This window comes from Macrobrachium rosenbergii, chromosome 4 (genome assembly GCF_040412425.1).
Source record: "Macrobrachium rosenbergii isolate ZJJX-2024 chromosome 4, ASM4041242v1, whole genome shotgun sequence".
Classification (NCBI taxonomy): Eukaryota; Metazoa; Arthropoda; class Malacostraca; order Decapoda; family Palaemonidae; genus Macrobrachium; species Macrobrachium rosenbergii.
In genome coordinates this window covers 50954141-50968677 of record NC_089744.1, presented here as the reverse complement: position 1 = coordinate 50968677, position 14537 = coordinate 50954141, and the positions used below count along the sequence as shown (strand labels likewise).

At 37.7% G+C, this 14537-nt stretch overlaps 1 protein-coding gene across 1 annotated transcript in view; it reads left to right on the top strand.

Annotated features, from left to right (window-relative positions):
• The window catches only part of LOC136834369 (lysM and putative peptidoglycan-binding domain-containing protein 3-like), a 79117-nt gene extending 65020 nt beyond the window's left edge, over positions 1–14097 (top strand). The window contains exon 3 of the mRNA XM_067096912.1: positions 11799–14097. Within this exon, the coding sequence (XP_066953013.1) occupies positions 11799–12350 (552 nt within the window). The 3' untranslated portion in view covers positions 12351–14097. The remainder of the gene's footprint in view (positions 1–11798) is intronic.
• The last annotated feature ends 440 nt before the right edge of the window (positions 14098–14537 follow it).

Here is a 14537-nt window from a genome sequence, read left to right as displayed (position 1 = left end):
CCTGCCTCTATATCCTCTAGTTTAAGAATCAGAAATTTTTTCACATCACACCCAATTCCTTATCCAGGACAAACCTGGATTCCTCTTGGGAATCATGGATAGCATATCTGATATGCTGATGCTCAGTAGCAAGGTCATCCTTGATACTGTTCCTGATTTCATCCTGGAATTTTAAAAGTACAGCAAGTGGAATTTCCTCCTTTGGGAAGCTTGCATGAACTGACTGAGCCAAGGCAGTTTTATCACCACTGCCCAGCAGCATAGAAGTCCAGGATAGATCACTACCTCCTAGAAGGTACAGACACTTCGGATGGGGTTGGGTGGACCCTATCAGGATCCCCTTCAATATCTGATTGCTGCATGGGAGAGGCAATATTCTCATCTGAAGTATCTTTCTTATGTAAAGCAGAAGATTGTTTCCTAGATCTTTTAGATTCAAATGGGAAATTTCACTGGCTTTTTCCACTTTGTCAGATATTAGTGACATCTCTCCCAAGAAAAGACTTTGTCTTCATCAGAAGAGTCGAATTGGGAATTCCTAGAATCACTGCTTTTGGAGTATTGGCTGAAATATGGATTCTGCTGGGAGACGGATGGAAACACACACTCCCGTAACTGCAGGAATGATGTAGTCTCCTCCTTCCGTACTCCTACTGAACCTATGACACTTAGATGCAGGTTAAAATGAGCTCTTTCATAATTTAAACTTGCTGCCAGGAGTATATGTTGCATATTTCACATATGTCCAGCAACCAACCAAATTCTCCTTTATTCCTACAGGGGCTGACTCATGGCAGATGAGCAATTTGCTGCTGCACAGGTGATCCGTGGGTCTTGCATAATAGCAGCCCAGGAATGATAAAAGGAACATGTGTTTATTATAAAATTACCTACTATTAGCTACCAGTATCACTGTATAGGCAGCAGACACTTCAAATTAAAACAGTCTGACGTGACCACAAATGTGTGTCCATAGTACTGTATGCTGTTAGGTAACATGAACAGTGGGTCATAGGTAACATGAACAGTGGGTCATATCCATGAAATAGAAGTAATGTATTAAAATATTAATTCATAATCAAGACAGTAATGTTGCTGTAAAGGACATACAATCAACCCCCACCTATTTGCGGTTCAATTCGTGGCTTCACCTATTTGCAGATTTTTCCTTCGAACTTATCCTTGAAGTATTTGCAAAAAATTTGGTAATTCGCAGTTTTTTATGTCAAGAAATATTCACTAATTATTGTATTTTCCTGTTATTTTCATGACTAAATACATTTTTTATTATAAAAAATGATTTACTAATTTTCAAATACTGTATTAATATTAATGTAAACAGCAAAATATCAATAAAATGTTTTTTTTTAATGCATATTAAATATTTAGGTATTGTACAGTACTTAACTTCCCAGTGTTTCTGCTATGTACTGTAAAAAAGAGAACAGGACTGCTTCAATACTATATTAGAGAAAATGGATGTACCTGAATGTATAGGGGTAACTTTAATAGCTGTTTTAAGGGTAATGTTGTAAGATGACTTTGAAATGATATTGAAGTGGTTTAGATGATAGTTTAAGACATATTTGGTGTAGGATGATGGTTTAAGGTATACGTTTGGTGTTTGAACTATTAAAACTGTTTTTAGAGGGAGGGTTTCAGTATTTGCAGATTTTCGGTATTCGCGGGTGGGTGTGGTCCCTCTCCCCCACAAATACTGGGGATTGACTGTACTCAGAAATGCTTCTAAACTCAATTAAGACAAAATTGAATGGATACCCATGCATTGTATTTCCATAAATTTCATAACTTTGATTACTGTCTGTTCCCAAGCACCAGGTAAAGGTTATAGGCTATGTTAGGTGGTACAAAATTAAAATAATTAATTATTGGAATTATTGTACCAAATTTATACACTCAGTATTACTAAGATTTTAATTGTTTTACAAAGCTCACCATTACACAACAAGACTTTATATTCCCATAGGAAAAAGGTAATAGTGACAACAATTTTTGTCAACACTTGTGACGTCACTATTAGCAGAGTAATACCCATTAGAAGTAGATCTGCTTGAATGCATTTCCTGTAACACTTGGAAAGAACTCTAATATTAAGGATAACTGGGGAACTTTCTATATCACAAAATCCATTTAATTTAGTTATAAAACACTACAAAGGAAATATTGGCCTTTAGTAAACACCAAGGCTTGTAACTCAAGCATGATTGGGAACTACTATCACGGCTATGTCTCATAAACAAGAAGTTAGGCTAACCTGATTTGCCCATTTGGTAACTTCAAATTAACCATCAATTTTATAAGAGTCATTGACTAATAAGTTTCAATAACAAAATTGTCTAATATTATTGCGTTATTGCTAATTATCGCTTTGTCAGACAGGAAAAAACAGCACAGCAATCAGGCTACAGCATAGCTTAGCAATCTAATCCTAACTTCTCATCTTGCAGGAGACCTACTGGCTCCCAGTTTAAACAAATAATAGCCTACTTGTTAAAATTTTTAGGAACTAAAATTTTTCACTGGGTCTTAAAACTATTTACTTAACTTGAGTATTATGATGATTGACAAATGCACAGTTGACCACTTTGATTGCTGTTATGATGATTGACAAATGCACAGTTGACCACTTTTCTGAAGCAAACCTTAGGGATTAGGGAACTTTTGGACAGACCAGAGTGTAAAGGGGAGAAAATAGCCAAAATGTGTGCTGTTGCCACATCTGTGCAAGTAGGATAAAGGGAAAACTCAGGTAGTCACTGTGAACAGGAGATGAGCCCTCTTGTTCTGAGTCCTTTATATTCTATCACTGTGCCAACAAGCACTATTCTGGCCTAGATCAGCTATAAGAGAATTCTTTGAGATTGGTTAGTCTGTCTTATGGAGCCATGGTGGGACCATTAGAGAAATTCCTTTGAGGACAAACAGTGGCTACACTATCAAAAATGAAGCATTGTAGTTCAGTAAATTTTAAAAAGTTCTCAGGCTATTTGCACATGCTATATCTGGTGGATTTTATATAGGTATTATTTAATGCAAACAGTTGTGAATGAGTATGTCAGTCTCTTTCCTCTGTCTCTGTTTTTCAAGTTTTGTGATGTTATTTTACAATGATTTTTAAGTAATATTCATTCATAATACTGGAGTGTCAGTGTATGAAAATGTTCTCCACTAAAAACTAACTTGAGAAACTACCATAGAAGATACAAAAAATAGCCTGCTGTAATGCAGTGGTGTACTGTTCAGGTGCTTTACTGTAATTTGTATGTAAATACTGTTATACCAAGACTTGAAATGATAATATACAGCAATCATTACATTTTGATATATATACAATAGAGTACAGTATTTACTTACAGTATTTTGGGTCGCTAGCATGGTGATGCGACCATTGCAAAAGCAAATCCCTGCTTTTTATAAAGTACTAATACTAAGAATAGTGCCATCATTGCACTTTATATAGCCGCATTTCGTCCTCAAAGAGAACTCCTTTGAGGACTCGCAGCGGTTACCAAAATCCATACATTAAGACCAAAGGTTTGTTGTGTGTATGTTAAAACTTTTTATACCATAGTCGCTGTTCGTCCTCAAAGGAGTTACTCTCATGGTCCCCCCAGGGCTCTATAAGACAACCAACCAATTTCAAAGAATTCTATTCTAGTTGATCTTGGCCAGAATAGTGCACGTTGGCACATTGATAGAACATAAGGACTCAAGAGGACTCTACCTCTTTGTCTACACCAGCTACCTAGGTTCATTTCTTACCCTTTACACACTGACGTGGCAACAGTGCATTCTACGCCAGCCATTTTCCTCATTGCTTTTTCAGTTTCTCCAGGCTGAACACGCTGAGTTTCGCTTGCTTAATTTTGTTCCTGAATTTTTTTTCGGTCACAGTGGAAGAATTAAACACGGAAGCAAGTTAAGTGCACAGGGTAAGTCCCAGTGAAGAGTTTTAGATTTCAAAATTTTTAGCTGGTAGCTTTATTTTGTTAAAGATGGGAGTCAGTGCGTCTCCTGCAAGGCGAGAAGTTAGGTTTGGTTTGCTAGTCTACGGTACCATGCCGTTTTCATATTTTTCCTGGCTGACAAGTGATATTTAATTATATCAGAGTATTAATATTAGACAATTTTGTTCTTGAAAATCATTCGTAGCAGCCTAACTTCGCATTTACGAAACGTACCCGTGATATCTGTTTCCAACCGTGCTCGACTTCCAAACCCTGTCGTTTATTAAAGCCAGTTTGTTATTTGTAGTGTGTACTTAACTCTCTAACGCCGAGCCTCTATTTACAAAAGTGTCTGTCTTATGCCAGCGGCGTTCAGGAGTTAGCGCCGAAGCGGAAAAAAAGTTTTTTTCAAAAAATCACAGCATGCTTAGTTTTTAAGATTAAGAGTTCATTTTTGGCTCCTTTTTTTTTTGGTCATTGCCTGAAGTTTAGTATGCAACCTTCAGAAATGAAAAAAAATATCATTATCATATATAAATATTGAAATATATGACAGCACAAAAAAAATTTCATATATAATTGTATACAAATCGCGCTGTGAGCAAAACGGTTAAAGCTAACGAGTTATTTTTTTTTTCTTTGTATTGTACACTAAATTGCAATGATTTTGGTATACTGTATACAAATTGTAAAACGATCAAAGCAACACAGAGAAAAATTATCACAAATTGATGCATGAATTCGTAACGAGCAGACGTAAAAAAGTTTTTTCAAAAATTCACCATAAATCGAAATATTGTGCTAGAGACTTCCCGTTTGTTGCAAAATGAAGGTAATTGATTGAATATTACTAGACTATAAGTGTTTTAGCTTACAATTGCAGTTTTCAACCATTTCGGTTGAGTTAAAGTTGACCGAAAGTCGAATTTTTTCTATTTATCGTGATTTATATGAAAATATTTCAAAACTGATAAAAGCTACAACCATAAGTTATTTTTTGTTGTATTCTACATGAAATTGCGCACATTTCCATATATAAAACTTTATGTAACGACTAAAATAAAACGGTGCAAACATTACGACAAAGTGACAAAAGAATTTCTGAGATGTTCGGCCGAGTTACCGCTTGCGGACCTAAAGAATTTTTTTTTTTTTTTTTTTTTTTTCCAAAAATTCACCATAAATCGAAATATTGTGCTAGAGACTGCCAGATTGTTGCAAAATGAAAGTACATGATTGAATATTACTAGAATGTAAGAGCTTTAGCTTACAATTGCATTTTTTCACCATTTCGGTCGAAAGTTAAAGTTGACCGGTTGAAATTTTGGCACTTATTGTGATTTATATGGAAATATTTCAAAACTGATAAAAGATACAACCATGAGTTATTTTCTGTTGTATTCTACATGAAATTGCACACATTTTCATATATAAAACTTTATGTAACGACTAATATAAACCGGTGCAAACATTACGACAAAGTGACGAAAGAATTTCCGAGATGTTCGGCAGAGTTACCACGCGCGGACGTAAGGAAAAAGTTTTTTTTTTTTTAAATTCACCATAAATCATAATATTGTGCTAGAGACTTCCAGTTTGTTGCAAAATGAAGGTACATGATTGAATATTACTAGAATGTAAGGGTTTTAGCTTACAATTGCGTTTTTTCGACCATTTCGTCGAGTTAAAGTTGACCGAAGGTTGAAATTTTGCACTTATCGTGATTTATATGAAAATATTTCAAAACTGCTAAAAGCTACAACCATGAGTTATTTTCTGTTGTATTCTACATGAAATTGCGCACATTTCCATATATAAAACTTTATGTAACGACTAATATAAACGGTGCAAACATTACGACAACGCGTGACGAAGAATTTCTGGCGCGGACGTAAGGGAAAAGTTTTTTTCAAAAATTCACCATAAATCGAAATATTGTGCTAGAGACTTCCAATTTGTTGCAAAATGAAGGTAAATGATTGAATATTACTAGAATGAAAGAGTTTTAGCTTACAATTGCGTTTTTCGACCATTTCGGTCGAGTCAAAGTTGACCAAAGGTTGAAATTTTGGCAATTATCATGGTTTATATGAAAATATTTCCAAACTGATAAAAGCTACAACCATGGGTTTTATTTTGCTGTATTTTACATGAAATTGTGCACATTTTCATATATAAAACTTTATGTAAAGGCTAATATAAAACAGTGCAAAAATTACGACAAAATGACGAAAGAATTTCTGAAATTTTCGGCCGAGTTACCACGCGGGCGTAAGAAAAAAGTTTTTTTCAAATTTGTTGCAAAATGAAGGTAAATGATTGAATATTACTAGAATGTAAGAGTTTTAGCTTACAATTGCGTTTTTCGACCATTTCGGTTGAGTCAAAGTTGACCGAAGGTTAAAATTTTTTGTAGTCGACGTACGGTACGTCCACTTGGCACCCAACAGACAATTTTAGTCGACGTATGATACGTCCAGTCGGCGTTTAAGGATTAATATGCAGGAGATACTTATCTTACATGACTGGTGAAGCACCTTCTTTGGGAGTTGCTGCCTCCTCTCAAGGGGACTTCTCTGGTCTCATCAACTCTTCTTACTGTTCTGCGTTCTCTTCGGCAAAGGTAATGTTTTCTTTTGCGGAACTTGACCATCTAGTTAAAAACATTTTTAAGGTTTTTTACCTCCCCCCCCCCCAAGAAAGCCACTAAAATGCTTAACCCAGCTTTTGGGCTGGGACGGCTGGTTTTGGCGTGATCTCGACGACTGGAACAGGCAGAACAGGGATGGGTGTAATTGACGAATCCGCTTGTACGGCGACGTCTCGGGATTGTCGGGTTTCAACGAAATTAGGCCGCATCTTGGTGGCTGTTGAATTGACTCGATTTAAAGGATATGTATGTTTAATTAATTCCAAAAAGGCTTTAAAAGGGCAATCAACATTTGATAGGTAGCATTTTTTAATACAATACATTGAGAAATACGAATTATACAAATTTTTTTACAGTACCGCTTTTAGGCAAAACATTACGCTTCAACACCCACCAAGTAGATTCTATCATTTATGTGTGTATGCTTTTGTCTGCTGGATCAACAAAGTGTAATGAGTGATTAATGTTACGGTGTGTTTTGAAATGTTAGCTTAAAGTCTGGTATGATTTCCAAGAGTCTGAAATTACAATGGAGTCAGGGTGGATGTTTTCTATTAAAATTGGGAGGAGTGTTTCCGCAGTTCTGTCGGCAACAACTTGAAAAAACGTTTCCTTTGTTTCCCGGTCAATCCCGCCGAGAACCCAACAACCGTCGACACGTCTACCCTTGTGAAATTTTCGCTTTCCAAATTTGGATTTGTCAATTTCCACAACGTGTCCTGGCCCGCCGATTTTCCGGTTGTCCTGCACCAGAATGTCTATACAAACTTCCCGGCAGAAATTGTACCAGTCCACTATGGTGTTAGGTGACCTGACTTTCAGAGTCATCTGCATATATTTCTGGGGAAGTTCGTGAATCCAGCCATGAATGAGAATTAAAATGGTCCTAAATGAAAGGTGCGAACCAGAGAAGAACGAGCCACTCCGAATGGATCTGTGTTTCCTGCAGTGGCGTGCGTTACAACACCACTGGAAACTGTCGCCTCGTTTGATCAGTCCAACGGTTCCTTCTTTGCAGTGGCCACAAACACCACTAAAATCACCGATCAGGCCACTTTTCATTAGAAATACCAGTAAAGAGCGTTCATTGTTGCAGAGCACTGCTAGATCTAGGATAGTCACCGGGTTTGTGGCGGCAAATTGCACGTGGGAGGGATGCGCGGACTGGACGGATGACATCTTAGCAAACTGGCAAGAGACTGGGTCAGATGCTGGGGCACGCAGGTCGTGGGGTCGCGAGCAGGGTCGGGTCGCAGAACTACTTACCTTGGTGGAGTTATTGTAGCCCGGGCAGATGGTGTTACGGAGCCTGGCAACCGAAACTGTAAACTACCCCTGAAAATTAGTAAATCATGTTTTTATCATAAAAAATGTATTTAGTCATGAAAGTAACATCAAAATAAATTACATTGTCAGTGCCATTTTCTCTCATAGAGTGTTGAGGCCGTCCCATTTTCTTTTTACAGAACAGGGGAAACACTAGAGTTCACAACTTCAGTACAGTACAATATGTACTTAAATAAATAAAATAAAATACATTTTATGATATTATGCTGTGTTTGCTTTAATATTAATACCGTATCTGGAAATTAGTAAATCATGTTTTTATCATAAAAAAATGTGGTCAGTCATGAAAATAACATCAAAATACACTAATTAGTGAATATTTCTTGGCAAAAAAGTCTGCGAATTGCCGAATTTTTTGTGAATAATTTTGGGATAATTTCCACAGAAAAATCCACGTATCAGTGAAGCTGTGAACTGCAAGACCACAAGTAGCGGGGATTGACTGTGTATCAGTTTCGGGCTCTTTGCTTCAGCCTTTCCTTGGCCCCCCCTCAAGTATTCACTCAAGTCCTTGCTCCTCTCTTGAAATGGCTCCACTTAATAGGGATCAATGTCAGCCTTTATCTGGACAACTGGCTACTTCGATCCCCATCGAAGTAAAAGTGCATGAAGGACTTACACAAGATTCTTCTTCTTACTCAGTAACTGGGCCTTCTTATCAATCTCCAGAAATCCCAGTTGAACCCATTGCAAGAGATGCTTTGTTTGGAGATGACTCTGAACTCTCAGATTTTCCAGGCTTTTCCATCTCCCAAGAGAATTTCCAGCTACCTCCCGACGGACCAGAGTTTTTAGCCCTTTCGTCTTGCTCGGTTCAGCAGTGGATGAGCTTACTGGGACTCTGGCATCCATAGAGATGTTTGTCAGATTAGGCAGACTTCACATGAGGGTTCTCCAGTTCTTTCTGAAGGCCAACGGGGACAGGAAAACACAGCCAGACACTCACATGTTTCTGATCACCACGGAGATCAAATTGGACCTGCAGTGGTGGTGCTGTCAGAAGAAAGACTGTCAGAAGGGAAGTCCATTCAACCTCTGAGCCCCGACCTAGACTTTTATTCAGATGCCTCAGACATAGGCTGGGGAGCCCTACTTGGGAATCAGAAAGTATCCGGTATGTGGGCCCCGGATCAGCAAAGCCTACATATAAATGTGAGAGAACTGAAAACAGTTCACCTATGCCTTTGGTGTTTTTCGACCATGGTCCACAACAAAACAGTAATGGTACACGCGGACAATACCACAGCCTTAGCATATATCCAAAAACAAGGCAGCAACCATTCCTTTTCTCTTTGCCAGGCAGCAAGAGATCTACTCCTGTGGGCGGAACAAAATCGAGTGATTTGGGTCACCTGATTTATCCAGGGGAAGTTGAATGTTATGGTGGACGAGCTGAGCTGTCAGAAGCAGGTCCTTCCCACTGAGTGGACCCTGGATCCCCTGGTTTGTATGGATCTTTGGAAGCTGTGGGGCAGGCCAACGATAGACCCATTTGCCACCTCCAAGAACCATTGCCTTCCTCTATTTTGCTCACCAGCCCCAGATCCTCTTGCATGGGCAACAGATGCCATGCTGCAAGATTGGTCCAATCTGGATCTGTATGCTTTTCCACCCTTCATCATGGTCAGGGAGGTGTTAAACAAGTTTTGGTCACATGACAACGCAACTCTGACACTCACAGCGCCATTTTGGCCCTTGAGGGAGTGGTTCCTGGACTTTCTTTGGCTATTGGTAGATTATCCAAGACTCCTTCCCCAAAAACTGTCTTTACTCAGACAACCCCACTTCAGAAGATGCCACCAAGGGTTGTTTGCTCTTACCCTGACAGGCTTCAGACTGTCTGCAAGCTTGTCAGAGGGAAAGTTTTTTCAAGGGGAGCAGAGGCTATTGCACGATGCAGGCAAAAATCATCTAGCCTCGTCTACCAGGCCAAGTGGGCAGTCTTCCATCAGTGGTGCCATAACCACAATGTATCTTCTTCTGAGACCTCTGTAATGCAGATTGCTGATTTCCTCCTTTATCTGAGGAACTCTAGAAATTTGTCTTCCTCCACCATTTAAAGGGTATTGAGCTATGCTTAGCTCAGTTTTTAAACATAGAGGCCTGAATCTTTCGTGAAGCTTGGGTATTAGCGACCTGTTAAAGTCTTTTGATATGACAGAACAGAGGAAGGACAATCTGGTCTCATGGAATCTGGATGTGGTCCTGAAGCGGCTGACGAGTCCAGCTTTTGAACCCCTTCATTCTGGTTCCCTTAGGAATCTCACATGCAAGACACTTCCTCTTTGCTTTAGCTACGGCTAAACTCATTAGTGAAATTCAAGCCATTGATAAGAGGTAGATTTTCCCAAGGAGATGCAGTTTGCTCCTTCACCCTATGATTTTTGGCCAAGAACGAGGACCCGCCCAAGCCCTGGCCTCACTCATATACCATTAAGAATTTGTGGACATTCTCGGTAATGAGGTAGAAGAGAGAGAACTTTGTCTTGTCAGAGCTCTTAGATACTATCTGAATAGGACAGAAAAGATTGGGGGTCCATCCAGTAACCTCTGGTGTTCAGCTAAGAACCCTTCTTGTTTTCTGTCTAAGAACACTTTGTTGTTCTTCATGAGGGATTCGATTTCTGAAGTACATTCACAGATCCAGGAGGATGTTTTACCAAATTTTAAAATAAAAGCTCGTGAGATCAGAGCAGTGTTGACCTCTTTGGCTTTCAGGCATATGATGTCCCTGACTTCCATTATTCAATCAACCTACTGGAAGTGGAGGTCTATTTTTAGCTCTCACTATTGGAAGGAAGTGGAAACAGTGTTTGATAACTGTAGTACCTTGGGACCGTTATTGGTGGCTGGGATGGTATTGGGTGAGGAATTATAGGAAGCACACTTTTTCTCCTATCTCTTCGCCTTGGTTTAGGGTTTTCAAGTTTTGGGGAGCCTGGGGTACAATGTACGTGGAGTATCCACCAGTCTGAGTGGATAGGTTGTGGTGTTTTTTATAAGTGTTTTCACAGTAGGTGACAGCATTGTTTGGTTGTTTTTTATTTTGGTACTGCACCCAGGGTGAGGGCATCTTTTGTTTGCTTTGCTAGCGATCAGGCCTTTCCTCCACTGCAAAGCTCCCACTTAAGTAGAGGCGACCCACGGCTCAACAGCCACACCACTGCTGGTTAAGATGAGCATCAGCCAGAGGCAGCATTCACCTGCAGTAGCTCTCTTATCAGGTATAGAAACAACAAGTATTGCATTTAATGCTGGCAAATTTTATTTCAAAGTCATTACCATGTCTTGATGTTTTGGAGTAGAATATGTCCATGTATCCCACCTCCATTCAGTGTGGGATTCAGCTGTGTAATTATTTGGTAAGTTGCTTATATGAAAATTATATTTTCATAATAAAATAAAGTTTCATATTTACTTGCCAAGTAATTACAGAATCGGAGCCTGTCCTCCTCCCTTCTTATGGACATAAGGGCACAAACAAATTGGCTTACCTACCAGGTTGTTTCCTGTGTTCCCCGATAGTGGGCAGGACCTGTCACTTACACAAAAGACACGAAGCACTACCGCGAATTTTTTAAAAAGTTGCCACACGAGTTAGAAACATTAACTGTGTAATTACTTGGTAAGTATATATAAAACTTTATTCTATTATGAAAATGTCATTTTGTATGTAGACTAGCAAGATTTGTTTAATTATGTTCAGCATCTTGAGTTTGGGTTTCAATTCTTTTTAACTTACATTTTTTCTGGAAACTAGTTTTGTTATTTTCAGTCTTGTGTTTTTTAACCCAATCATCAGTTTCACATCTTTTACTCATGCCATATTATAGCTTTCAGAATTGAAGAGGATCAACAATATAATGCAGGAAAATGAATTCTTTGCCTTGAACACCTTAAAGATACCAGTCAAGGCCAATTCAGTTTTAGCTGAAATGTTGGAAGAAGAGCAGAAAGATCAAGGAGCTTGTGGTGAGGGACCAAGAAGCATTAGTAGTGCCCGTGCTGCCCTTCTTGGTACTCGAAGCATCAGTAGTTGTAGTGAGTATGAGAGCGATTCAGAGATGCATGTAGGTTACATTAGTATTGATCGTATCCTGAGAGATACACGAACGAAGAAGGAAGCAAAACGTTTTCTAGATACAATGCAGAAGGACTTGGCTGAAATTCGTGCCAAAACAAACACTTACAAAGATTCTTTAGATGAAGCTGCTGCAGCTCTGAATGATTTACGCTTTCGTCCTTTAGATCCATCCGGCAGTGATTATTCAGGTGCAGATTGGGGTCTAAACTGGTGGAAGATATTATTAATAGGACTTATTATACTTATAGGAGTTCCATTAGGATTTATATTTTTTTATTTCAAGAACAATAGTTCATCCTAGAAATCTATTTTTATCGGTTACAGAGTGCTCAGTTTTGTAGTAAACAAAGTGAGCTTCCTTTGATGAACAAGGTTGTATGAAAAGTATGTGATAGTAAGAAATGTAAAAGAAGTACGTAGATTGAATCAGAATTAGGACCAAACTATTTTGTTATTTGTAAAATGTGGAGAATTCTTGTTGTGTGATATTTTTAAAAGAAGTTTATATGTATTACGAATACCTTTTGTATAGAAGCTTGTTGTCTATTTTTATATACCATATTGAACTCTCAGATTTTTTTATTGAAGCTGTACTCTGTCTGGTGTCAGTTAGTGCTGTATCTAGTGTTTGTTATAAAGGGAATGCATGGTTTTAGGTTAATTGTTCTACATCTAAAATCCAACCAGGTATAAGCCATGATTTTGTACAGTGTTATTTTAGTTAATGTTTATAATGATTTTTCATTATGATACTTTTGCTGTTTGGAAGATATTTTTGCCTTTTTAAGGTAGCACTAGTTGGTTTGTTTTATAATGTAGAGGCCTATAAAATCTGCACTATTTATTCTGTTTTTTGGGGAGCATCGGTCTGCGAGTGATATGTTATTGCACTGTGCTATATATGAACTTTGGCAATCATTGCCATTCCTAACTTTGAGTTTTTACTTTCTCGATTTTTTACTTTTATTTTGCATTAGAGCCTAACCTTACCTTACAGTTTTATCAAACGTGTTTTATTTGCAGCATATATAGCAGTCTGTTAACAATTCAGTAGAATTTCATGGATTGTCATCAAAATGTGTAATTCCACATAAGAAGGAACATTTGCAATGTCTCCCATATTATTAGTGTTCAGTCTTTTATGAAGGAGACTTAGAAATGAGAAGCCAAAAATGTAGTTTGGCATCTGACAATAGCGAGATTCAATTTCAAAGTCTATTTCTGTTGTGTGACCAGCTTAATCTATGGATTATACATGTTTTTATGCCTTTAGTGTACTGTAGGTGCTGTAACTGAGATTATAATTTTTATTACAATTTTGTTAGACAGTATGCTGGTTCTTCAGAGTTGCCACCTGCAGAGATTAAAAAATGTTCTGACAACTGGAAAGGTTTTATTAACAATATTGAAAAAATAATTCTTTTTTTAAGTTGATGGTTCAGATTTTTCATGTTTAACACTGCAGAACATCATATGAATAGCAGATGCCTTAGCACATAAAGACTTCTTTTATATTGTGGTAATATTCTGGTCAACAATCCTTTTCTTGAGTGAAACATAAACTCAAAAGACTGCTTTTTATACTTGATAAACCATTGCTAAATTGTCCTGGAAAGGTGTCACATTAGTATAGTTAATGTGAAATGTCAACTGTAAGCACTTGACTCACTGTTGAAGAATTTTTAGCCCTTTTTGTCTTCATGTGGAGCCCAAGCTTCACTTTATCGGTGAATTGTTGATACTGTATTAGAAATGAGTGATACTGTATTTACAGTGTAAATATTTAATGAAATGTCCTAGTATCTCATCTCTTGTAGAATGTACAGTACAGTGTATATTTTGTACAGCATTGCAATTGTTGTGTACAGGTTGTCTGATAAAACATAACTAAAGCTTAATGACTCAGGTGTGTACATTTACATCATTGGTTACTTCTTTGTGCCCGATATTAACAGTATTTTTCTTAATCTGTAAGAGAGAAAATGGTTTGTTCATGTGACATGTAAAATTATGCAAAAGGAACTTTAAAATTTCAAAAGTAATTGACAGCAAGATTTTATGTATCCAAATTTACACTTAGAATAACTGTTGAGCAGTTGTTTTGTCATGAGTGTGCCTACTTTGCACCCATCTCAATTTGATATGAAAAAATTTGTCATCCTTTAGTAAGTATATTCTGATTCTTGGGAATCAGTGTAACTTATTGCAAGTCACTTGAAAGTTTTGTAATGATCTTTCATTTTATCCAGGCCTGGACCCAGCCAAATTCTATTTTTGTTCCAATCTTGATAGTTAAGGGTTTCAAGATGAATTTGATAGTCTTGTATAAAAGGGAAAATGATGCAAACACACTTGATGGCAGGTAGTTACTCAGAAGTAAAGCCAATAGGTGTGTACTTTTATATTAAGTGTAATCCCACCCCCCCCCCTTTTTTTTTTTAAGTCGAGGCAGGTCTCACACTTGCTGTGGAAATAAGTAACTCTCAGT